Source organism: Myotis myotis, unplaced genomic scaffold, assembly GCF_014108235.1.
Source record: "Myotis myotis isolate mMyoMyo1 unplaced genomic scaffold, mMyoMyo1.p scaffold_m19_p_4, whole genome shotgun sequence".
In the NCBI taxonomy this organism is placed as follows: domain Eukaryota; kingdom Metazoa; phylum Chordata; class Mammalia; order Chiroptera; family Vespertilionidae; genus Myotis; species Myotis myotis.
This window is the reverse complement of record NW_023416346.1, coordinates 119,708,276-119,736,046: the sequence shown is the minus strand read 5'-3', so window position 1 is coordinate 119,736,046 and position 27,771 is coordinate 119,708,276. Positions and strand designations below refer to the sequence as shown.

At 39.6% G+C, this 27,771-nt stretch overlaps 1 protein-coding gene across 1 annotated transcript in view; it reads left to right on the top strand.

Annotated features, from left to right (window-relative positions):
* PHEX (phosphate regulating endopeptidase homolog X-linked) overlaps positions 1-27,771 on the top strand; it is a 200,880-nt gene that overhangs the window by 16,665 nt on the left and 156,444 nt on the right. The window contains exons 4-5 of the mRNA XM_036305892.1: positions 20,644-20,730; positions 22,050-22,276. Of these exons, the coding sequence (XP_036161785.1) occupies positions 20,644-20,730; positions 22,050-22,276 (314 nt within the window). The remainder of the gene's footprint in view (positions 1-20,643; positions 20,731-22,049; positions 22,277-27,771) is intronic.

Genomic DNA, 27,771 nt, shown 5'->3' with positions numbered 1-27,771 from the left:
CCTCTATTGAAGTCAGCAACCTGGCTTTGTGAATTTTTTCTTTAAATGGCGTATAAGACTCAGATTTCTACTTGGAAAATAAAATAATTTCTTGTTCTCTTCAAGAATCAGGATTTTATTTAAAAAAGGCTGAATATAGTCATGTGTTTAAATGTCTTAAAATTTCCTTCCTACAAAACCTCCCAAATTTGTCTTTATGTGACCATGGAGATGACACAGCACGCATTGCTTATGAACGAGCAGATGAAAATGTTGCAAATGAGCACTTATGAAACATGAGGCAATGAGTGAGATAGAACACTTGTGTCAAACAGAAGACAGATGACTCAAGGTAGGGCCAGCTCATCTCTATTATGGAATAACAATCTTTGCCAATATTTTGTAAAGAAATGCAGTATATTATTATGTTCAAGCACAGACAGCATCAGTGGAACAATAAAGCGAAGTAGGGGCTATGCATTAATGAGTAGAGAAAGATGATTGTGATTCATAGATCAGTTGTTTATTTGTAAATACTTGCTGGTTGAGATCCAAATGATTCTCATAATTAAATAACTCTCTATAATCTTTTTTTCCCCCCTACAAATAATCCTAGCCAAACCAACTTTTACAGATAAAAGAAAACTTCAGTTTAGCTCCAGTAAAGTGATTTGATAACTAGGAAGATCAGATTATTGAAGATACAGTTAACAGTGGCGTTTTCCTCATACCATGAACATAATGTAATGAATTACCAATCTAAGCCTTGATATCATTAAGTTTTTTGAAATAAATGATATCAGACTGGAAGAATCAAAATGGGGATGTGGTGGGGCCATTGTGGTGGGCTTTTTATTCCTGGTGAAAACTCAGGCCCTGGAAGCCTCAGTGAATCTGCTATGCAGACTGGGTGTGTCCACTCAGAGAAGATTTCCATTTTTCTGATCATGCTGGCTCTTTTCCATGTGGCCACACAGGAAGCAAAGATTGCTAGATTATACACATGTCACCATCACTCTTGTATGCACAGAGGGGTCCTGCATGAAGGTTTGGGCCTGTATAGAGGACTTTGAGAATGTCAAATGAAATGATTTTACTTGGAAAGATTTTTGTTGTTGTTGTTCACATTTTTCCTAATCTTTTATACACCATCTGAGTTTGCGTGGGGGTGGGGATGCATGGAGTGTGAGGAAGGGGAAAGAAGTTGTCAATTTTAAAAGTGTAGAAATTTCCTGTTAGGAGATATTCACTTCACATATAGAAATGAATTTCTTCCTGAAGACTGTGAAGAATGTTCATGTAGCTTTAAGATATGTTCTATTTCACTGGCTGAAGGAAGTAAAGAGGCCATGAGAATGGCTACCATGTGTAAAAGCTTGCGTTCTAGTAGTTTTCGCAGTTGGCATTTTAGGTTTTCTTCTTGTGTGTTTTTTCCATCCTCCATATATTTCCTTGTCTTACTTTTTGACTCTTAAATGCTCCAAGCATTTGATTTTAAGATATGATCTTAGCCAGATGGATTTCATGTAGTTCTTCTGTCATAATGGTTAATATTACAAATAAGTTGGTTGTGCTTGATAAGAACCAGATCTATTCATTGCATCCATTCTGAGTATGCTCTTTAATTTGGGAGAAATTCATTCACTTTAAATAGAAATGCACAGCATTGTGACCATATTAATTAATTTGTGGACTAAAAATTATTTACTGAGCATTTACTTTTTTCCTGGCAGCAGTTGCTTTCAGTCACAAATGACAAAAACACCTACTCAAGCTGGCTTAAACAATAAGAAAAATTTGCTGGCTTATGTAACCAAAATGCCTAGTGGACTTTAGGTAAGGGTTGATCCAGCAGCTGAACTATGTCATTTAGGATCACATTCCTTTCTTTCTCTACTCTGATGTCCACCATCTTATGCTCCTAAGTCTGTTTGGTGTAAGATTATTGCCAATAGCAACCAGAATTTATACTTTCTCATTCACATCTAGCAAGAGGTATCATGTTAGACATAGGAGGATACAGAAGTGCAGAGATTAATAAAGCTTCCAAGATTGTCCTTGTGGAAATGAAAAATCTGCTTATCACAAAATGTTTCAATAGGTATGGTAATCAAGACTCTAGCACTGCACTGTTCACTTATGGTAACCACTAGCCACATGTGGCTTTGAGCACTTGAAATATAGCTGGCTGGAATTGAGATGTGCTGTGAGTGTAAAATACATATCAAATTTCAAAGACTTTGTTTTAAAATATGTGACATATCTGATTATTTTATAATTGCATATTAAAACGATACTATTTTAAGATCTTTTGGGTTAAATAAAATATATATAATCTCACCCGTTTTGCTTATTTAAATGCAGCTACAAGAAAATTAAAAATTTCATATGTGGCTCAGATAATATTTCTATGAGACAGTGCTGCTCTAGAGCCCTGAAGAGGTCATTAGAAAGGTGAGTTATCTTGGAATGAATTCAAATTTATTTCAGTGATAGAGAAGGGTCAGAGAACATCTTTATTAAAAATAACCCCCTACTCCTACCCAGTCTCTCTGACTCCTATTACCTGTAAGTTTGTCCTTTGTGGCATGTATAACCATCTGAAATTATCTTGTTTCTGTACTTTCTTACTTGTTCCATGTTCTCTCTTATGCGTGTCGTCCTTCCCCACTCCCCACCTGGTCACCCCACAGAGGGTAAATTTCCTGAGAGCCAGAATCTTGTCCATTTTGGCTTCACTGTGATCCAGCACACAGCCTAGTGACTGGCACATAGTTGGCACCAAGTAAATAGTTGTTGAAGAAAGGAGAGAATGAGCCGAGGCCGGTTTGGCTCAGTGGATAGAGCGTCGGCCTGCGGACTGAGGGGTCCCAGGTTCGATTCCGGTCGGGGGCATGTGCCTGGGTTGCGGGCACATCCCCAGTGGGAGATGTACAGGAGGCGGCTGATTGATGTTTCTCTCTCATCGATGTTTCTGGCTCTCTATCTCTCTCCCTTCCTCTCTGTAGAAAATCAATAAAAAATATTAAAAAAAAAAGAAAAGAAAGGAGAGAATGATCATGCACTCTGTGCGGCTGGGTGCTGAGGTGGAGTGGCTGGTTGGCTGGACAGGGAGAAGTGGTTTTTTCATCTCCTCTTCCTCCCCCTCCTCCTGTGCCTGGGATGCTGCATGCTCTCCCAGAAAAGTCCTGAGATATAACCAGAGCTCGGCCCTGACAGGAGGGGAAGGGTAATTGTTGGTTGTTCTCCGTTTGTGTTCTAGGCCTCAGGAAGGGAGGACAGTGAGCCAGTCCAGAGTCCTCCCGCGGCTCCAAGACTCCCTGGTGCTGTGATCTTGTATAAGTTACAACAAGGGAAATCAGAGCTCAATGGATAGTGGTCAAGTTCAGTCTCTGAAAAAAAACTGGGGCTCTGCCACTTACTGGCTATGTGACAGTGGGCAAACCACTTCCCTGTGCACCTCAGTTTCTTCTCTGGTTATACTGTTGGACGAATTGACTGAGATGTGCTGAATATCTTCTGCACAGGGTTCAATACTTAGCATCTGTTATTACTGTTAACTTCATGAGGCTTAAATTAATGTTTTAAAAGCTCTTGGCACATAATAGATGCTTAAGAAATGTTAGTTTCAAAGCCAAATACAAATTTTATAACTTGAATTTATAAAAAAAAACTTTAGAGCATTACTAGAGTAAAATATTGTGATCTAGTTTTTTGTTTTTTTTTTTCAAAAGTATTACATACTTGTAAATAAGGCAGCTGGTCCTGAAAATGGCAGGCCTAGGAGGGAAAACAATAGGTTATGATATTTGTGTGTATTCCTAACTTTTATTGACAGACCATGGCCATTACCTTGAATCCTGCAAGGTCTTGATAATCAAATTGGTCAGACAACACACTCCTTGGGGAATGTGAGTTTTAAATCACTCCTACAGCAAAAGAAAGAAGAGGAAAGGGGAATCAGGGAAAATAAGAAAGAGTGTCATCGTAGGCTGCTCTAGATCCTCTTTAGATGCCATTAAAACAATTACATCTATGCCCCTTTCTTTTCTCACCCCTAGGGGATCCTTAACCCAGGCCCACAACCTCTCAAGAGGGCGCTTGATAGAATTCAGGAACTTGCATGGGGAAAAATGCACCGTTATTTTTACTAACCTTTGATGGAACTTTAGCATTTTAATTATGAACTGAAGCAACAAACTCTGATATTATTAGCTGTCACTTTTTTTATTGCAACTCATTGTTATTTTTCTTAAATACAGATGTTACAGGTATCTTAAGATATTATTTACATACATCACCACTTCAAAATCATAACGTGGCTAGACCCAATGCTGGATTTTATTTAATGAGTTAATGAAGTATCACAAACATGATGTCAAATAGTAAAACAACTGTTTTGTTAACTGTTTCCGAATAACTGGTTTCCTTTATAAATCTGTGTTCCTTTTCTTGTTTTAAAAATATATTTTATTGATTTTTTACAAAGAGGAAGGGAGAGGGATAGAGAGAGTCAGAAACATCGATGAGAGAGAAACATTGATCAGCTTCCTCCTGCACACTCCCTACTGGGTATGTGCCCGCAACCAAGGTACATGCCCATGACCGGAATCAAACCGGGGACCCTTGAGTCTGCAGGCCGATGCTCTATCCACTTAGCCAAACCGGTTACAGCTGTGTTCCTTTTCTTATGCACTCATAAGCATTATTCTGAGAATGGTCTGTAGGTTTTAAGTGCCTGCCCACAGGATGTATGGCACAAGGAAGATTAAGAACCCCCTGCCTACGTAAGGATTGCTGGGGCAAACCTTATGAAGGTATAGTTTTATTTAATTCCAGCCTTTTGCTGCATCCTGTTTTAGGTGTTTTGAGTGGAGTTGGCTATTATATGGCCCCATGGGTCCACTCATACCCAATCTTCGAGCAGTCCACTGTCTAGAATCCCTGGATAATGAGTACATTACTGACAGTTAATTTGTGTTTATAAGGATATTAAATGGAACCAGAGATTTGTGTTTGGAGATTTGTGCCAAGTCTTGAACTGATTAAGTGCAAGCTTTATGGGATTACCTCTACCACGGAATAAATATATTTATAGATGAAATTACTGAGTGTTGCCACATGCCTCTGCCCAACTAGAGATGGTACAGTTTTTGTTGTGGTGTAATTACAAATATTTGCAAAGAGTGCAAATGATTGAAAATAGTAATATACCAAGTAGAGTCTTTATGCATAAGTACATATTATGTGGTATGTGAAAGAGCTTGCTCATCTTGAAGATAGGGACTCTTGGTTGAGCTTGAAAGGGTAGGGGCATGAGAGGGATTATAAAATTGGAAGTTCTGTGAGTCAAATTCCAAGGAGAAGATCAAATCAATATATCTTGGCTTTGTTGGAAGGAAGGAATGAGCAGGGCTGTTGGTGAGAAATGACAGGAGTGAGATGGGCGGGTGAAGAATGTCAACATCCATTTGTGAGATTTTGCCTTGCAACAGAGAATGCTGAGCTTGCTGAAAGTGGAGTGACAGCCTAGATATGTTACACATGGGAATATTGACTAAAGAAAAGGATTGGAAAAATAGATGAGGGGGCATTTTTGTAGCATAAATATTGCAACACATTATGAAAAGTTTCCTACTAGTTAGCTTGAATGCTGTGGGAAGAAAGACATATTTTACTTTAGAAGATTGCCAACTGGCCCTGGCTCAGTGGTTGAGTGTCCTATGAACCAGGAGGTCATGGTTCAGTTCCCATTAGGGCACATGCCTGGGTTGCGGGCTTGATCCACAATGTAGGGCATGCAGGAAGCAGCCTATCAATGATTCTCTCTCATCATTGATGTTTCTATCTCTCTCTCTCTCTCCCTTCTTCTCTGTAATCAATTATATATATATATATATATATATATATATATATATATATATATATATATAAAGAAGATTGCCAACCGATTTTAGGTTCTTTTGACTAAATATAAGTTCTTTTACATGACTAATGACACAGGATATGTGCATCCTGAGAAAGACATATATACTCCTACAGTGACACTTCTCAGCCTGCCTATACCCAGGCCTCATTTTGCATGGTCCGTGTGTATAAGTGTACTTTACTTTGCAGATGTTCAGAGGGCTTGCATATTTTTAAAAATTTATTTTTCAATTACAGTTGCCATACAACATTATATTAGTTTCAGGTATACAGCATAACAATTAGACAGTTATATACCTTAAAAAGTGATCACTCCAATAAATCTAGTAGAAGAGTGACCTGTTTTTAGAAAGCCACTCCCTGAAAAAGGAAGACTGTTTGGAAAGGGAAGAAAAATCCTAGCTGGCTTTGGTGGTAACAATTCAGAGGCAAATGCACCTGAGTGTTGGTGTAATGACTCCTGAAGCTCCTCCAAGTCCTCATGTATTCTTTTTTTAAATCCACACCCAAGGATATTTTTCCATTGATTTTTTTAAGAGAGAGTGGAAGAGAGAGGGAAAGACAGAGAAATATTGATGTGAGAGAAATACATCGATCGTTTGCCTCCTGCACGAGCCCCAACCAGGGCCCTGGCTGGGGAGGAACCTGCAACTGAGGTATCTGCCCTTGACAGGAATTGAACCTGTGACCCTTCGGTCCGCAGGCCGACGCTCTATCCACTGAGCCCAACTGGCTAGGGCCCCATGTATTCTTGCTGTTGATTGCCAGAAGCTAGAATAATAATGGAGCTGAGAATATGGGATTTTTGCAGGAGTTTCCAAGCATCATCCAGATTTCATACCAGAAACAAGAGGACTCAGATTTCTTAGGCCTTGAAACCTGCATCTTAGAGAAATGGCTCAAATATTTTACCTTGACTATACTTCTGATTGGTCAGTGGCAAAACTCAGGCATTAGAACAATTAAAAAGATGGTTGCACATGAAAATGCATGGCAAGACTGAATTGAAAATTTCATCCTTGCACTTCCAAACTCGCTGATGAGATAGATGTCTTTAGCTATGCTCTCACCCTCAATTCTGACAACTTTTCAGTTGCAATTTGAAGTTGTATATGGGTTGAGCATCTTTACAATGTGGCAAAATTCTCATTTCTCCCCCAATTTACTACTAATGGGGGAATTTCTTCTCATTATTGTGAAGTGAGCCTTTAGTAGATTCCAAAGAAAATTCGTAAGTGAATGTTTCACACTGAGTAGGGCCTAACAGGCGAGGCCCTTTATAGAGATGCCCTTATTGAATAATAGCCTTAATTACTATTTGTTGAACTCTCTAAATGGCACTCTCAATAAGCCTAAAGTATGTAAGATTTATCCACATTTTGCAAAGGAGGAAATAAAGGCAACCAAGCAGTACAATAACCAGCCTGGGATCACATAGCTAATAGGTAATGGAGCTAGGATTAGAATTCACGCGGATTGACCCTTAGTGCCTGGTTAAAACCCTGACAACTAGGAAGGTAGTTTATCCCATTTTATAGTTGTGGAAGCTGAGGCTTAAAGAACTTAAGTAATTCCCTTAGTTCCACACAGCTAGTGAACTATAAAGGCACCTTCCCGAGCAGTGTTGTCCAAGAGAAATGTGAGTGACAAATGCAAGAAACATGTCATTTCACATATTTCCTAATAGCCACATTAAAAAAAATAAAAAGGAAACAGCTCAAATTATTTTATTTTATCTAACCTGACATATCCAAAATACTTTCATTCACACACTCAATATAAAAAAATTATTCACAAGGCATTTTACATTCTTTCTTTCCTACCAAGTCTTTGAAATCCGATACTCATACTTGCAACACATCTCTGTGTGGAACAACCACTTGGTGGGCCAACCACATTTCAAGTGCCCAATAGCCCTATGTGACTACTGGCTTCTGTATTAGACAGGGTAGTTCTAGAACAGTGCTTCTTAACCTTGGTTGCATATTGGAATCACTGGGGAGTTTTAAAAACACAGATGCCTGAGTCTTATCTGCAGAGGTTCTGATGTAATTGGTCTGGCTGTGGGCTTCTGGATTTTTGATAACAACCTTCCCCAGGCAATTCTCATAGGCAGCCAAGTTTGAGAACCTATTCAAGGATGATGCCAAAACTAATTTGGTGGAGAACTGTAGCCACCATTCATTTGAGAAGATTCTATGAGTTTTCTGAAATGAGAACCATTCAGAATAACTACTCTGGTAATATGCTTTTCTAGTTGACATTAAATGATGCCAGACAATGCCCTAGCTAATTTATGACTTCCTCTCAATTTACATTTGCCAACATTTTTGCTGAGTCCCAGGATAATGTAAAAAAAGAAAAGATTTATTCCCTCTGCCCCCCCCCCCCGGATCTACACACTGGTCTGGATACACACAAGTACAAGTAAATTAAGACATAAAATTATATTATTTTAATTGAGGGCAAAGGTGTTGATGTCAGTCTGGAAACTCTGAGCTGTGGAGAAGAGGAAGTTGGGGTTTGAAAGCTGCAGGTCGTTGCCAGAGTGAAACTTGTCAAGTGGGGAATGCGTGGGAAATGCTGGGTGAGGAAAGGAGGCAATTGTGGCTCCGGCTGAGGTCTGAAGGCTGCATAGCCCACGGTGTGGCAGGGCGCCCACGAAGCTACTCTCTCCAAAGGCCTCACACCACCTTCCCACTTGGCCAAACGTGTGTTTCTGCCCTGAGACCTGATATTCAGGAATTCAAAGTCTCATCTCACCCGGAGGTTCCGTTGTCCTTAAAATGCTTTTGGAGTCATTTGGACTAATTTTTATAATGCTTTCTTTGATTTAAATCCAAACATAGCTTTAGTATTCTGGACACATTATTTCCCAGAAAGAAAAATACGTGGTCTTCTGTAGTGGTAGCACTATAGTTACATGCAGTTTTCTTGGTTAACTTTATTTGATTTAAAATTAAGCCAGAGAACAGGCAATGCTGTGTCATCCATAGCCTTAACTAAATTAATACCACATTCTATCAAATCAAAAATACTGTCAACTGTAAGATGTACCATTATTTCATGTATGCTAGGAAAGACTAAGTTACTACACAATGCTTTCTTATCACTTGAGAATTTAATTTTATTTTCATCGAAAGGGTTATATAGTAATATAATTAAAATGGAAAATGCAAGCCAAAGAGATTGGTTAAGGTATTCCTAAAACTTCTTCATAGTCTTTTTTGATTTCACATCATCAGTGCTCTTTTCTCACAAAAATATTGTTTTCTTTCCATCAACAACAGCAGTGATTCAGCACTTCTTTAAAAAGTGCTCCCTCGCCCTAACTGGTTTGGCTCAGTGGATAGAGCATAGGCCTGAGGACTGACGGGTCCCAGGTTCGATTTTGGTCAATGGCATGTACCTTGGTTGAATACACATCCCCAGTAGGGGGTGTGCAGGAGGCAGCTGATCGATGTTTCTCTCTCATCGATGTTTCTAACTCTCTGTCCCTCTCCCTTCCTCTCTGTAAAAAAATCAATAAAATATACTTAAAAAAAAAAGTGCTCCCAATTGTTTCAGGGATTTTCCTCCAAGACTGACTTTTTGGATATGCAATAAGTTTGCATTTCATTGCCAAATTGTGGCGAAATCTTTCTGCAGATATTTTAAGTGACAATTTACTAGCCATGCAACCGACTCATTTGAAGTGCTAACTGTAAAACTGCTAGATAAGGTCACGCATGGGCAGGCAATGGCCACTACATCATAACTGTGCCTGGCTGACAGTTTTAAGATGGATTCCAATTTCAGAGATGTGCAGATGTGAAACAAATGTGCTTCATAGAATTGAGGAAATATGGTATGTAAATTGTATTTCCGATAATCCAGGCTCCCCATCTGCTTGTCACATCCATCTTGTTTTTTGTGCTTTAAACAGTTTTAATGAGATGTGTGTGATGTTTCCTCCTCAGCATACCTAGGCTTTAATGTTCAATGGGATATAAGCAACTCCCCCGCCCCCTTTCCTTCTTCTCCAATTTGCAGCTACAAAGCTGTACTTTAATAGCGTTCTTCCCAACCTTTAATGTATATACAGATCACCTGGGAATATTATTAAAATGCAGATTCTGATTCAGTAGGTCTGAGAAGGAACCTGAGCGTCTGCATTTCTAGTACGTTTTCAGGTGGTGCCCACCCTGCTTTTCTGGTGACCACACACTGAGTAGCCCAGGCCTTGCTACATCTAAGGACACAGTATATCACTGAAGAAATTCTGCACCTTCCCCAAGTGCATGAGTTTAGTTTTTCCTCGGTTTCTGTTATTATTTTGATGAAGACCTATATATTGTAAATGTCATTGTACTGGGTAAATACAAAGATTTCTTAGGATAAAAAGAAAATAATTTTGTATTATGGTACAGGGAGAGATATTTCTCCCCTTGATTTGCTTTCTGAAAGATTTGTTCATTTCATTTTCCCTCAAAAAACTTGGGCAACTTGAATTTGTTAGGAAATCTGCATGTAATTGCAGATTAATAACCTACCCATTAATACCACATTAGTTCTTTGTGATTAATAGCATCTGTGTGAATGCTTAATGAATTAGTAATGAAGGACAATTTACTTTAAAGTGTCAAGAGAACATTCCATGTTAAAAAAGGCACTACCCGTAACAGGAAAATTAATTATATGCTGGTTAGATAATAGCTTGTCACAGGCAAGATATGTTTGTTTGGAAAGCCTTATTGGTTTTGATATTTGCACTATGAAAGATACTTTCTAAAACATGCATGGACCTTTTAGTTTATAAAATGAGAAGGGAATTTTTATCAACAATTAAGATAAATGCAAGAACTTACGCTTATGAGAGAGAGAAGTGCGTGTGTGCACGCATGCACACACACAAATATGTGCTAGTGTTGTCACAAGTTTACCTGTGTCCTTAACCAGAGACTTCCTGTAGTGACCATTTATATTATTCTAAATCGAACTGTTTCTATTACCTGCTGTCTATTCTGAATTCATAAATCCACTTCCTCAAGGCCTAAATGATTTTTGTTACTAATTTTATTCCTTTAGCATATCATTTGTTTTCTCAGAGGTTCCTCACTTTAATTCTGTGATGTCGGCCATCATTGTTTATTTCTATCTTTGCCCTACATCCGAGGAAGTGAAGGTCAAGGAAATTATGTGACTTGCCCAAACCAGTCCAGCCATATCATTTGTCCCCCACAGATTATGGGTCTAACAATTCAAATGTCTCCCGTTTTAACCCAGGCGGAAAGAGCTACATGAGCAGAGTCTATGTCTAGCTGGTGCCTTTGAGGAAACCCAAGAAGGCCAGTGAGATTGGAGCTCAGAGTTAGAAGGGAAAAGGGACGAAAGATAAAACTAAAGAAAAAGGAGGGGCCAGAGTATGCAGGCCTTGTAGGTCATGTAAAGATTTTAGCCTCTGTCCTTAGGCAATGGGAAGCCATTTGTAAATGTCATGTCAAGGGCCTCTGTGAGTGATGTGCTTTGCCAGAGCACACTGGCTGCATGTGGAGAATGGCTTGGAGGAGGGAGTTGATGTATTGAGACCAATTCAGAAGGCCCCATCATGCTGTTCTGTTCTCTAGCTTGAGATCCAGACAAAAGTAGAGTTTGTTTTCCTTGTTACAGAAATCCCCAAGCATTATTGGGTATCCTTTTCTCTCTTTTTTCCCCAGTTCAGCAATGAAGGGTCATTGTCTCATCTCTGTAGCTCCTGGTTTTTTTTAAACTTAGGTGCTTTGCCAAACACCCCCAGACACCCAGCAGAAGCCTTTACGGAAGCCACAGCAGCAGCCAGTGGGTGTAGAAGTTAGCTCTCGGCTCACTGGCTCTTTTGCCCTTTGGGTCCTCCAGTTGTGTCAAAGGTGCTTTTGCTTCCCCTCTTTTGGAGAAGAGGATTCTGGGTAGAGAAGGAAAGAGAGCCCAGTTTCCAATCCCTCACTGTCAGAAACCCAATTTTAGAGGAACAACATCCCTCCACCACACACTGTGGTTTGAACAGCCAAGAATAGAACCTTTGCTGCTCTCACCTCCTCTTGGGAGTGAAAAGGTGGGAGTGAAAACAGGGGTTAGTTGGGAAGTGGCTTTTTAAACCTATGTTTACAGTATTTTGATGCCGCTGTCATAGATGAGGGGAGGAATTGTGAAGTCTGCAGCTCAGATTTTTTAGGATTTCAGGGATGCAGTATTTATCCCACTCTTCCTCCTCATAGGGTGTGGTATAGGCTGGGATTGAAAATAGCTGCTCTGTGTTGTTGTTTTTCCCTCCACTTTAGGAATCTTCCTGGCATAGTGCTACTTTTTCCCCCCCTCTTGAACAAATGAATTGACCATCATCTCAAACCCCTATTGCATTTTATCTTTGAGGAAGGTAAAGAACTTTTTATATCCTACCTATGAGTGAAATCATATGGTTCTTATCCTTTTCCATCTGACTTATTTTATTTCACTTAGCACGATACTGTCAAGATCCATCCATGTTGTTGCAAATGGCAGTATTTCATCATTTTTGAAAGCAACAATCAAACCAACCAGACTCATAGACACAGACAACATTATGGGATTACCAGAGGGAAGAGGGGATAGGGGAAAGTAGAAGATGGTAAAGAGGGGATAAAGAGTGATGGAAGGATAATTGACTTGGGGTTGTGGACACACAATGCAATATACAGAAGATGTATTATAGAATTATACACCTGAAACTTACATAATGTTATTAATCATGTTACCCCAATAAATTTAATAAAAAAGAAGGGAACTTTTTAAAGCTGGGTTTTGCGAGATTGAGGAACTAAATTAGACCTAAATGGGCCAATGTAAGGAAAGTGTTCCAGAATAAAAAAAAAGTAGTGATCTCCTTAAAGATTGTTGACATTGAACTAAAATGGAGCTGCAGAGTGAAAGCAGCAAAGAAAGGACAAAAGCTCCTTAATTTGACCTTAGGTTGGGTGGAGAATGGGGGAGGAGGGAATCTGGGCTGGTGATGTGTCCTGGGATCACAGGCATGAAAAAGAACTGGTGATAATTATCAACTATATCTTAATAAAGTTGGGGAAAGGAGGGCTGATGAGTACTGTTGCTTTAAAGTAGGGGTTCTCAAAGTGTGTTCCCTTGATCTGTAGCATTGACATTACCTAGGAGTTTGTTAGAAATGCAAATTCCTGGGCGCTACCCGGACCTATTGAATCAGGTATTCTGGCGGAAAAGACCCAAGACTCTTTTTTTTAAATCCTCACCCGAGTCGCCCAGACTGGTTTGGCTCAGTGGATAGAGCGTCGGCCTGCGGACTCAAGGGTCCCGGGTTCAATTTCGGTCAAGGGCATGTACCTTGGTTGCAGGCACATCCCCAGTGGGGGGTATGCAGGAGGCAGCTGATCAATGTTTCTCTCTCATCGATGTTTCTGGCTCTCTATCCCTCTCCCTTCCTCTCTGTAAAAAATCAATAAAATATATTAAAAAAAATAAAATCCTCACCCGAGGATATTTTTTCCATTGAATTTTAGAGAGAGTGGAAGGGAGGAAGGATGGGGTGGAGAGACAAAGAAAGAGAGAAACATCGATGTGAGAAGAGAGACACATTGATTGGTTGCCTCCCAAAATGCACCCTGACTGGGGCCAGGAATAGAATCTGCATTCCATTCATTCCCTTGACCAGGAATCAAACCCAAGACCCTTTGGTATGCGAGCCAACTGACAACCACTGGCCAGGACCCAACAGTGTGTTTTAACAAGCCCTTTTGATGATACTGATGCTGCATGCTCAAGTTTGGAATCCACTGGTTTAGACTAGGGCAGTGGTCGGCAAACTCATTAGTCAACAGAGCCAAATATCAACAGTACAACGATTGAAATTTCTTTTGAGAGCCAAATTTTTTAAACTTAAACTATATAGGTAGGTAAATTGTTATTAACTTAATTAGGGTACTCCTAAGGCTTAGGAAGAGCCACACTCAAGGGGTCAAAGAGCCGCATGTGGCTCGAGAGCTGCAGTTTGCCTACCACGGGACTAGGACATTATGTGAAGTCCAGCCTTAGGGACCAGCTAACTTTGTTTTGTTCTAACCTTACCAGGCCTGCCATCTCTAGCTAGGTGCCTCAGGAGTGTGTCTCTGATCACAGTAGGGTGATAGGGCAAAGGGGTTAGATGGCTCAGCGCAGAGTCACTCGACCACTGCAGAAAACAAGTCTCTATGTAACTAGAGAAGGCCTTTCTTCCAGTTATGATTGAGAGAGCTGTCAAGAAAGTCCATGAGGGCAGTGCTGCCTCTGGTTTAGCCACTGGGGGCCTAGTTCTCACACAGGAAAGCAACTGGTGGAATTTTACTGGCTACTTGCTGGTGGAATGAACAGGAGTCCAAACCCAAGCTCTAACCTTTGCTAGCTGAGTTTCCTTGGATAAATTCTTACCGGTTTCTCACCTCTAGAATGCGGTTAAATACCTGCCTCTTAGGGTTGGTCAGGGATTAATGGAGGTCATATGCCTGGCTCAGAGCAGGTACTTAATAAATGAATGCTGTCACCATTGGGTCCTTGGATATCTGAGGACTGCTCAGGAAGGACCACTACAGGGGGTATATAACCACACAGATGGCCTTTTCCTTGTAATGTTAAGATGGTAGGAATAGGAGGCAGGGAAAATATAATTAGGGGTTTTATTATAGGCCAAAAACCAAAGGTGGATTTTAATGACTTTAAGTTCAGCCCAGGCCTTACATTGAATTACCCGCTAAGATACAAATTATGTAAGTAGGAAGGTTAATTTTACGAGTTAAAATATATTGGCAAATTCATTGTAATAACATGCTATCAAAGAGTAATGTTAGAATTTAATTTAAATTATTTTGAGGTATAACCCTGATAAGTATAATCCTTAGAACTTCTCTTATGCGTGAACATAATAAAAAAGTTACCTTCTATTAGACTATTGTAGTATCTGGCAGTTTTATAAAATTGATTTCATTATGGACAAAGAGGTCTTTTGTGTTAAACGGGGGATATTTTTATGTTATTTGCTAACCCATGATTTAGATTGATGAGTTAGAGGCTTTTGATTCCCCTACAATAATCTCTGCCCCCTTTTCTTTTTTTTGACAGACTTCTTTTTTAAAAAAAATCTTTATCTGCCCCCTTTTCTTAGGCTGATGCCAATAATTATCATTTATAGGATGATCATAAAAAACGAACAGAGAAAAGAATTCTGACAGGTTCTCTCCTTATCCTTAGGTGGGGGATTTCCAGAAGAATGAGAAATATCAGCTTTTATTGTCTTTTCAGTACGTCAGACAGACTCAGTTAATCCCATGCTTGACTGGCTGTGGGGCCCAGGAACTGCAGAGTTGAGTTTCACACAATTCATGTGAAAACTTGAGAGCTATGGGATCCACAGACCATGACTTAGTTAACTTGAATTTTATTTTTTAATGAGAATAACACCGGGCTTTGCAAGCTGATTTAAAGTCTCCAGGTTTAACTGCATACAAGTTTAATACCTTGCATGTGTGCGTTAGAAAAATGAAGCCTTTCAGTGCAGTAAATAAACTGAGGAGCCTGGAAACCAAATTGAAGTTTGTAGCCCGGAAAATCAACAAGGACTAAAAATAGTAAGATTAGAGGCGACATTCAACCATGTACCATCCGAAGGTGGTTTTTTAGTACCACCAAAGGAGAAAGCAGGCCATGATATGATAGGTTTAAAAAATATACATGTCTAGAGAACATTCTGTTCATTATGTAGGTGTGGAAGGGCACACCTTTCCTTAAAAATGTAGATTTGGTTTTCCAAACTTGGTATTTTTCATACCCTTTCTCTCATTAGAATTAAGAGGACACTCCCCCTGATTTCTAATATACTCTGAATTGAGGAATCACCTTGATGACATTTGACATGAACGTTTTAGACTGCAGTTACTGTTTCTGTAAAGCAAATCAGGCAAGCAGCTCCAGCATTTATTGTCTTTCAGCAAGTAGCCAGATGATTTCCTGTGTAACAGGTATATAGGAGTGCAGGGTCTGGGAAAGGACACAAAGGAGCCTGTGTTGAAAGAATTCCTATTATCTGGAGCCATCTCATTAAAATGGCTTCAGCTCAACAATGAGATTCTTGGTAGGTGTTTGTTCAAAGGCCTAAAACATTATGCATGTGGGATTTTTGAAAACTATTAGTTGAGAAGGTGCTAAATATTGCAGAATCTTCAAATGACTGCCTTGAGCTCTCACCTTACCAGGGGAGTGCCGACTCTTAAGGAGTCTCATTCTTTTTCCTTGGAAATTGCCTCTTCCTATTACAGAACTCTAAATAAAGAGCCTGTCTGAGCAGGAGAAGTGAATTGAGTGAATAGAATGGAGAGTCCTATCTGGCTCCTGCACTTAAGGAAGTTGAATGTTAACTAAGAATCCGCCCCCTCCCCCTTCCTCAGTGGAGAAGTAGAAGTGGATGATTAAGCTGAGACCATTGGTAAACCCCAATGGGGCTGAGTGGAAAAGGTGAAGGGATTATACAAACAAACAATTTATAGGCAATCAACAAATAGTATGATGATTGCCAGAGGGAAAGGGGAGAGGGGGGAGGTAGAAGAAGGTAAATGGAGGATCAATGGTGATGGAAGGAAAACTGACTTGGGGTGGTGAACACAATATAATAAAGATGATATATTATAGAATTGTACCCCTGAAACCTATATAATTTTATTAATCAATGTCACCTCACTGAATTCAATTAAAAAAAAACAACAACCCCTGCCCTAGCTGGTTTGGCTCAGTGGATAGAGCGTCAGCCTGCGGACTGAAGGGTCCCGGGTTTGATTTCGGTCAAGGGCACATGCCTGGGTTGCAGGCTTGATCCCCAGTGGGGGATGTGCAGGAGGCAGCCAATCAATGGTTCTCTCTCATCATTGATGTTTCTATCTCTCCCTCTCCCTTCCTCTATGAAATCAATAAAGATATATTAAAAAAACAAAAAAACAACCCCTGCTGTTCATGAGAACAGATGACCTCTTAAATTTCATTGTATGACCTAGGGACTAAAATGTGAGAAAAGGAGATTATGGATGTTAGCATAATCAGGACATTGCTGATTATAAAAAGAATAAGTCAGTCTAATTTCTCACAGTTCCTTTCCAGTGTGATAAAAACTCTCTCTCAGACTTTCCTTGTCAGGATTTCAACTAGGGAAATGTGCATTGGACATCAACAATGCAAGCATTAAGCCCTGGGTGTTCAAAGATGAATGTGATCCAGCCCCTGCGCTAGAGAGTACTCGATCTCATAGAAAATAGCCATTGTTAATGTAAATTTTATGCACCAAAAGTATTTTTTGGTGATAATATTTGAGGCCCAGTGATCAAAAATACCTTCTCTATTGAAATTCTCACATAACTCATTCTCTGTGAGGCCGGGCTTGTGTTAAAAAGGCACGGCTGTCCACACCATGGGCAAAAACAGATTTTATATGGATTATAGATATAAATGTGAAACTATAAGAATTCTAGGGGAAAACATAAGAGAATATCTTAATGACCTCAGGGCAGGCAAAGATTTCTTAAATAGGACACAAAATATGCTAACCATAGACAGAAAAAAAGTGGGCAAATTAGGCTACATTAAAATAAAGAATTTTAGTTCATCCCATGATACCATTAATAAAATGAAGTCTATAAAATGGGAGAAGATTTTGCAATATAAATATTCAACAAAGGACTTGTGTTGATAAAATTGATAAAAGGTAGATTACCCAAAAAGAATATGGGAAATAGACTTGAGTAAGGTGACTTGGAGTAAGAGGATGTTGGTTGCCTTGATTGGAGTTAGTGACTGGAAGGGAGCACAAGAAGCTTCTGAGATCCTGGTCATAATGTCTGTTATGTGGGTGTGTTTACTTTGTGGAAGTCCTGCAAATTATGTACTTTTCTGTAATTTCATTGAAAGTGTTTACATAACAAAGAAAATGCCTTGTTTCCAGGAGGAACAAAGTATTCTCAGAGGTTAACACTGACTGCAAATTATCCCTCCTCATGGAGCATTGCCTCTACTGTGAAAGCAAAGGAAGTGTTGAGAGCATGGGTTTTGCAAGGTGGCCAGGGCAGGTTCAATTTGTGGAATCATCCTACACACAGAGTGGTTACAATATCCTAAGAAAGGAGGAGGAAAGACCATTTATGGAGGAAGCACTAGAAATAAGGTTGATTGCTTTACAATTTGGGGCATGGCTGACTCAGCCTGTAATCCTGTTTAAGCCACCATTGATGGATCACCTCTCATGTGTCCGGGTGTTGAAACAGGCACTTTCTGTGCATTAAAATGTTTGATCCTTACCACAACCCTGGGAGGTAGGCACTATGCTTATCCAGATTTGCAGATGAAGAAACTGAGGCTTAAAGAACCTGCTCAAGTTCTAGCTGGAACATAGCGGCAAGCTGCAACTGGAACCCATGTCTGTGTCATTTGAAAGCTCACTCCCTTTATATGTCTGTTATGTTGCCTTTAAAAATTGTATTTGATTGAGCATACTGACAAGAAAAAAATACATAATATATGTAATGTTTAAATTTGATGACCAGAAACACTTTGAAATCAATTTTAAAGTCTGAGATTTACTGCACTACAGGTTTTTTAATGAACTGGAATTTTCCTTTTCTGTTGTAACATGATTAGGAATAACTGGATACGGGGTGGATGGAGGACTGAGAAATCATCCAGGAAACAAGTCAGATTATTATAGGAATGCCCTTGTATGGGTGACCCACGAGCCCTTCTCTGTGCGTTAGGGACATTTTAATAATCTGAGCAATTGCCTTTGATAGGCATACTTTGTTTTCTGCTTATTAATGACTCCCTAGGCTAGATTTTATTTCTCTTACCACTAATTCAGATACAGAGATAGATTAAATGGATGCTGCTAACTGATCGCTACATCACTGTCTGCATATCAATGCTCTGCCTGCTTGGGTATGAAGAGAAAGAGAGAAGGAAAAGGGCAAGCCAGATATTCGTGGTAGCTGAATTTGTTTTAAAAGACAAATTCTGGAACAGAATTGTGAGATATACAAATTATTGATATTTGTGCATGGTTAGCTTTTTGGGATTGCCCTACTTAGCATACACATGTCTTTTTTCCTTCTTCTGATACAGAATGGCTTTGTGTACACTCAGGTAGATATATAATATTTTGAGTTCTTTTGCTGCTGTTTTTTTTTTTGCTTATTTGTTTGTTTGTTTTCAGGGCCTTCATGTTTGCAGCCTATGGAGTGTTTATAGCGTTGGAATAATATCACATCTCTAAATGAAATTTGGAGATGTGGAAATTATTCCAAATGTGTCTCCCCAACAATCCAGTCAGTGGCCATGGAAGCAATATGGTGGAAAGGCACATGATCTGATTTGAATAGAAATATATATGGGTATGGTTTTAGAGCTTTCTGTTTACTAAAAAAAAATCTCCCTTCTTTATCCTTGGGGCTAGTTATTCCACGTTTATTGCTGTGTAATACACAAGAAAGAAGCACTATACAAGTTGAAATAATTGAAAACACCCACATCCAACTCAATTTATTTTATTTGAATCCATCTAGTTACATGGACTTGTTTGACATACTGCAGATGCTTAAAAAACCTGGACAGGAGCTCTGGATTGCTTTTCTCTTATTTTTGAAATGTAGAACTTCTAGTTTAGAAGTTGATTCCTCTTCAGAGAATATGTAATTATTTATTAATTTGATTAGCTCTGTACATTGTGCTTTGAAGCAATTCAGAGTACTGTAGGAGCATCTGTTGTAACGTCATTTGGAGGCTGCTACATTTCAGAAATAGCCCCCAAATGCTTTGATAATACCAGTTTGACATAGATCAATAGAGGCAGTGCCACGGTGCTGCATAAGGATTCTTTGTCTTGGCTTAGTGTTGGTAAATTGATACTCTCAAGTATATAACCAAGGTGGTCTTTTTGAAGGAGGGTAGCTTTTTATTGAATTTTGGTTTTCCTCCTTCCTTGAAATAGTGACAACTGTCATTTTCCTCCTTCAAACAATAGCATCAGTGATTTTGTAAATAGAAAATCATTTTCCAGGCAGGATTATGTCTATGCTGGCAACCATTTTATACACATGGCCTCATTTAAATGGCCAGGACTTCAAATGTGTAAATGGACAAGTTTTTAGGCAATTTGGTTAGGCTTTCCAATCTCGCCTCTCCATTTCCTGTCTAAACAACTTCTCCCATGTCCACAGCATGTTTATACAACATTGAATAAAACTTCTAATGGGAAATTTCTTCCAGGTGACCTCCCTGAGAGGCTGGATGTGAAGAAACCTTAAGAAACCCGACCCTGATGAAATTGCCTCCGTTGAGAATATTACTCGGTGCAGAAACAAGGAACAGAATTTAGTTATTTTTGGTTCTTGAATAAATGAATTCTGTTTCTTTTTGTGTAGGTGGCAGAAAACATTAACCCCTGCATAAGGTCCCGTCTCAGTTGGAAATTGAACTTTTGGTTTCTTTGAGTCAGTAGAACCTTTGAGAAAATAATGTTAAATTGTTTTTATTTGAACTTCAAGCAAGTTGGAATCGGCTCTGCTGTCTGCCTATCTTTTATAGAAGTCTTTTTTCTAGGGTTGTCTGTCTTTACATCTAATTTTCTGGAGGCGGAGACTGTGATTATCAAGTGACCTCCCACTCAGCACCACATGTGGGTGGATACTAATAAATCCTTTCTTAACCTTCTAGCACTTTTGGAGAAATCAATCAGTAGAAGGCGGGACACTGAAGCCATACAGAAAGCCAAAATCCTTTATTCATCTTGCATGAATGAGAGTGAGTAATCTATGATAATAAAAGCATAATATGCTAATTATACCAGACAGCCAAACGTACTTCCAAATAAAGCCGCAGCAGCTTCGAGGGCCGAGGGCAGGCAGCCGTGGTGGCCGGCAGCGGCAGGGTGATGGGGGTGGCGCCTTCCCCTGATCAGCCAGGTTGCCTCCCGCAAAGGGAGGCCAGAGTGGGGAGTGGGCCTAAGCCGACAGTAGGACATCCCCTGAGGGCTCCCAAACTGTGAGACGGGGCAGGCTGGGCTGAGGGACTGCCCCTCCATGCATGAATTTTCGTGCATTGGGCCTCTAGTAAATCAATAAAGAAATAAAGAAAAATAAAATATTTAACACCCCTATTCTTCAGAGTTCTTTTAATGTTTAAAGATATTATTTAAGAAAAGGAACAATTCTCAAAAACTGGGTTTTGACTAGCCCTGCCCTGTCTTAATGTTCTCTTGCTGGTTTGATGGAGAAAATGATTCTATTTCTATGGCTTGGATTCTTTAGGTATCAGTTACTCTATGAGACATTTGGGTGGGATCAGAAGGTCAAACCCCACTATATGTGGTACAGAAACCAGAATCTAGAGGCCAGGTCTGGTCTGAGAAGGAACCTGGGAGAGAGGGCACTTGGGAGTATTGCTAGTCCCCTAAGGACCTACTGGGGCCTAGAGAAATCCAGATTCCCAGGCAGGCCAGGCTCCTGCTTCTCCATCAGCCTGAGAGTAATCTGTTGGTTGTCTTAGGCATGTCTCCGTATCTTGGGTCTGATTGGAGTTAAAAGAGATACATAATTTTATCTCGTCTGCTCTTTCAAGGTCATTGCAGAAAGAAGCCAGTGCTTCTGGGAAGTGTGTTAACTTGTTTAGGATTTTGGGTATTATTCAGTGAGCTAGACGAGAGCAGAAAAAGTTGATGAAAAAGACTGAAGCATTAGTTCACTTTTATTGGGGTGTGATTGGTTTTATTGAGCAGTTGCTTTTACCTAGGGTTGTTCCTTAGCATTGCAGAGTATTATCAGCCTAACATCGCCCATTGCCTGGGGTCAGTGTAGTAAGTCCATCTTTCATAGTAGGGAATATCCAGCAGGTTCCCTAGTCAGCTCTCCTGGCAAGAATACCAGATTTAGACAGTGACATTGCTGTGTGAGTCATAGGTAGCTCTGTCTCTGGTTATCTTCAGTCTACGGCACCTCTCCATAACAGCTGAAATGTTAAGTTGGAGTCTTACGGGAATTTTCTCCTGAGAAGATACCTTTGCATTCTAGCTTGGAAATCCAGTTTGCAATTCTAACTCTCCCTTAATCTTTTTTCCCTTTCAGAAGCGATCGAAAAGGCAGATGCCAAGCCATTGCTACACATCCTGCGGCACTCACCTTTTCGCTGGCCTGTGCTCGAGTCTAATATCGGTCCTGAAGGGGTTTGGTCAGAGAGAAAGTTCAGCCTTCTTCAGACACTTGCAACGTTTCGTGGTCAATACAGCAATTCTGTATTTATCCGTTTGTATGTGTCCCCTGATGACAAGGCATCCAATGAACACATCTTGAAGGTATAGTGAAGACTTGGTCATCCCGTTTGTTCTGTCCAAGGTTAGCTTTTTGGGGTGCTTCCTAGGGAAAGAGACTCATACTACCTTAGTGAAATGATAAGGAAAAATTATGTTAAACATTAGGATCTAGAGCAGTGGTTCTCAACCTTCCTAATGCTGCGACCCTTTAATACAGTTCCTCATGTTGTGGTGACCCCCAATTTCATTGTTACAAGTTAAACATAATTAAAGCATAGTGATTAATCACAAAAACAATATGTAATTATATATGTGGTTTCCGATGGTCTTAGGCGACCCCTGTGAAAGGGTCGTTCGACCCCCAAAGGGGTCGCGACCCACAGGTTGAGAACCTCTGATCTAGAGTATTACCCCCTTCACAGATGTGCAGACTGTAAATCATGAACAAACCAGTTTTATTAGCCTTTTAAGAAGCTAGTGAGCAAGTTAATTTCAAGTGATCTGTGATCTGGCCCTCAATGTCTACTCTAAGCATGTGTGGGCACCTAAATTCCAGTGGGAAGAGAGCTGCAAAGACTTCCTTCTTTTTTTTTCATTTAGCATGTTCTTTTTTTATTTTTTAATTATAGTTGACATTCAGTATTATTTTATATTAGTTTCAGGTGAAGAGCATAGTGGTGAGACACATATAATTTGTGAACTGATCCCTCAATAAGTCTAGTACCCACTCTGCACCATACATACTTATTATGATACTAGAGCCCTGGTGCAAGAGATTCGTGCACTCTGGAGGGGTGGTCCCTCAGCCCAGCCTGCGCCCTCTTGCAGTCCGGGAGCCCTCGGGGGATGTCCAACTGATGGCTTAGGCCTGCTCCCTAGCCTTAATGCTGCCATGGAGGCGGGAGAGGCTCCTGCCACCGCTGCTACGCTTGCCAGCCGTGAACCTAGCTTCTGGCTGAACGGGCACTCCCCCTGTGGGAGCACACTGACCATTAGGGGGCAGCTCCTGCATTGATCGTCTGCCCCCTGGTGGTCAGTACACATCATAGTGATCAGTCGTTCTGCAGTTTGGTCGATTTGCATATTAGCCTTTTATTATATAGGATTATTGTGCAAAGACTTTCTGAACTCTCTTCTTCCCCTCACCTTCTCATTCCCCTGACAAAGGAGAGAACACATGCCATGATTCCTTGTTCTTCCATCACTAAAGTCTTCTTGCATATATGCCTAAAATTTCATTGTCAAATTCAGTATGAATCTCTTCCTTTCCTTTCATAAGATAAAATGAAACTTGTTCCAAGTGCTTGGCTTGCATTTTCTATTGGGAGAGTAAGCATCCCTTCTCTTCCAAGGAATGGGCCACACAGACATACCTTGACACAGATTGGTAAAATCAGGAGACTACCAACAATGAAAGATTCATTAATAAAAGAGCTTGGCAAGACTTCAAATAACATTTCTCAAAATGTTTTGCTTTGATTCTACCATTTTTTTTGCCTACTCAGTTACTTTGACTAATAATGAAAATTTTATTGAGCTACTGCTTCCTCCCTCACAGTTCTGTCCTTTTTTGAGCTAGAAAATATTAATAATATATTTATATTCAAATCAGAAGTATAAAACTTTTAGAGTGTGTTACCCTTTCCTGATATATCAACTTTTTAAAATCCACATTCTGGAATTAATTTGTTTTATTTTTATTTTTTGTTAATCCTCACCTGAGGATATTTTCCCATTGATTTTTAGAGAGAGTGGAAGAGATGGGGAGAGACACAGAGAGAGAAACATTGATGTGAGAGAAGACACATCAATTGGTTGCCTCCCGCATGTGCTCCAACCAGGGCTGGGGTTCGAGCCTGCAACCAAGGTACATGCCCTTGACCAGAATCGAACTTGGGACCCTTCATTCCACCGATAGATACTCTATCCACTGAGCCAAACCAACTTGGGCTAGAGTTTATTTTTTTTTTTTATTTATACCAAGCAGCTGGCAATTTTTTTCTGGAAGGTATCAGATATAAATATTTTGGGCTGTGTGAGCCATGGCATCTCTGTCTCAACTGCTCAACTCTGCTTTTGTGCCTGGGAAAGCAGCTGTAGACATGAGTGGGTGTGTGGCTGGTTGGCCTGCAGGCTGTAGTTTGCCCATATCTACCAACAGTGGAAGTCTTTAGACACTGAAAGAATTCCCATCTACTCAAGAGAAAATTCTTAGTTCCAGTGACAGCTGTTATTTCCATGTTGGGTGATAAACAACACAGCACTGACACATATTCTAATGCTGTCAGGGCAAGGCATGCTGTGCAAGACACAATGATGGTAATGGTCCAATTGACCTCTGCCTTGTGTCAATAGATTACTCTCTTTTAAAACAAACAGAACAGCTTATGAACCCATCAACAGCCTGATGTTCTCCACCCCTGTCTTAGAGCATGACCAGGCAACTGGTCAGAACCATTTGGTTCAATTTTTGTAACCAACATAACACTCAGATTTCAAATTCAGGTATGTGAGAAATGGGCATTTTCTTTAGTCAATTTCATCAATGACTGAGCTCCCACCCCACCTTTTAGTGGGAAATTGAACCAGTCTAGTCACTTCCCTACCTCCTGGTTGCCCCATTTCTCAGCCTTCTTCTTGGCTACTGGGAGATCCTCCAATCATCAGTTACCTGTTTCTGAAAATAAACCCACTATCCCAGTTCATGTTGCCCTTCAAGTGTGCGTCTCTGCTGCTGGGGCCCTGGGCCCTCACTCCCTCTCAGATCCTGCCACTTTCTAGGGACATTGATTGGTCCCTCTGCTCAGGAGACATTTTGACTTCTTTGGCTACCTAGAAGAACCTCTTTTTGCTTTGGGAGAAGTCTCCCTTACCTCAAACCATCCTCCCTCAATGTACTTAGACTTCCTTTTCCTCTGTGGTGAGATGGTACAGGATTTATCACAGGCTTAAAAGGTAGAAACATACAGAAAACAACAGAAGTTGATGCCCCCAATCCTTGTTACATGTATTTGGGTTTATTTATGTAAGAGGATAACAAGAATGAAGATTTAAGGGATAGTGAAATACTTGAATATATGTGATCATGAGGGTTTGGAAGGCCAGGGTTGTCTCATCAGTATGTGTTACTGAAACATTGACTTAAAGTCATCATCACTCAGTGGCCTGCTTTTGTCTGACTCATAGCAAAATCCGAAAGTATGACAAGGACAGCCTCTCTTAGAAATGACGTTTTTCTCATTTCTTTGTCTGTCCTTTTCTTATATCATAATTTGTCAGATGCTTCTTTTTTTATTACTACTTTGCTTCCTAACCTGAGGTTTATTGCAGTTGGAGAAAAACAATTCATATTTCCATTCAATGTGTTGGGTTTCCCAAACAGATATTTTATTTTCAACTTGCAATATTCAGACATAAGAATTTAAAAAAAACAAACAAACCTCAAATAACATTGTCCTAATGTTGGCCTCTTGAGAAAGTCTTTTGCCTCAAGACTTTGTATGTTCCTAATGAGATTTAGTTGACAGACCTTATTTAATCTGTTTTGTGTATTTAAAATGTTCCCTAGAAACCATAACAATGTGACGGTTTAAAAAAGGTCAGGTAACTTCATTTTAATCATTGAGACTTTTACAATAAGTGGATTAAACTTCATTTCATCAGAGGGAAGCTTTGGCTCCCTTAATGTTGTCTACTCAATTTCCTTTCCTATGAGACTGAAGATCAAAAGATTCTTGAAGTGGTCCAAATCTAATTGAAATCCAAAACATCTTAATCATAATATTGTGTTTTGTGGTTCTGGCTTGCTTAAATTTTGGAAGAAATGGTGGTAGATTGGGAATTGCATTATGATGAAGCCAGGCTGGCCTGTGACTTGGTTGTTTTGAGCCAATTAGAGAAAAAGATTGAACACAAAAATTTGAGGGTTTTAGTAATACACACAGACAAAGTGAATGTTATGGAAGCATCCCCCCCACCCCCCGCATTGAAACAAGAGCAGTATTTTTCTTAAAATTTTCATGACTTTGCTAACTCTTAATTTGGCCTTTGTAGAATTTGTTGCTTATAAAGAAGATTTTCATGGAAAACTATAACCCTATACATAGAAAATATTTAAGCTTATAGTAAAATGAAGAAGAAAATAGAGATAGACCCAAGCAATCTAGCATTGTATAAACTAATGATATAGGAATATGGGATCCGGTTTTTATTAAGATGCTACTAATTTTTTATTTGTCTTTTAGATTTCATATCCTGTTAATTTGACCTAACATTTTTATGTCTGAATCAAATTTAAATGAGAAAATCTGCTGTTGGGATCCACATAATTTAGCCTTTAGGCAGTTGTTGACATTCAAGAAAAAAATGACCATAGATTTAGAGAAAGTTCTTTATAAAATTTCATTTTTAAATTTAATGTCATTAAATTCATTTTTTTGTGATGCATGTGTCTATAAGTTTTGACAAATGCAGAGTCATGTAATCACCGTCATAATTAAGAAATAAAATAGTTTCATCACCACCACCCAAAATTACCTCATGTTGCCCCTTTGTAGTCAACCAGTTTCCTCATCCCCAAACCCCGTTCTCTTTCCCTGTAGTTTTATCTTTTTCAGAATGTGATTAAAATTTTCCCATGTTAAGGCAAGTGTGCAGTAAACCTGATTCAGGGCCGACAGTGCCCTACAACAACATAACCCAGGGCCAAAGGTGGAATCCCGCGGCCCAGTGAGGAATCGGGCTCCCTCCTCTCTGGTTGCAGGGTGTGTCACCCGAGAACCACTGCTGCCAAGTCACTGCAGCTTGGCAGCTCCTGCATTGAGCATCTGCCCCCTGGTGGTCAGTGCACATCATACCTACTGGCCAGTCGGATGGTTGCTAAGCCTTTTATATATATAGATTAATTATTGTATTTTCCATTTGAACAACTGTAAACCCATTTTTGCCCCATCCTGCATGTGATTTTTAAATATTTTCTCTGTAGCTTGTCTTTTTGTTCTCTTTCACAAAGCAGTGTTTTTTAATGTTGATGAAGTCTAATTTATTTTTTCTTTTATGGATTGCAATTTTGCTGTCATGTCTAAGAATTCTTTGTCTAACCTCAGGTCACAAGATTTTCCCTTCTAGAAGTTTATAGTTTTTAGGTCTTGCATTTAAGTCTATGATTAATTTGGATTAATTTTTGAGCTATGGGTGGACGTTCTTTTTTTTTTTTGCATATGGATGTCGAGTTGTTCTAGCATGTTCTTGGAAAAAACTACCTTCTTCCCTTTGATCACCTTTAAAGTGCTGAAAGTGTTAATTCCAATGATTATGCTATACTTTTCCATAATAATTCTAGTTATTTTGTTTCCTATTATTTGTATTTTTATCACCTATCCTAACTGTCCAGGGAGGGTTCTAAATTTGTTAAGATTTCTCAAAATTATAATTTAAATCAATCCAACACAGTATTTTAGGGGCGGGGAAGTGGACAGTCTGTTCCATCCAGATGGGCATTTTGCAAAATACTGCGTGAGAGGAGTTCTGGATCTGGC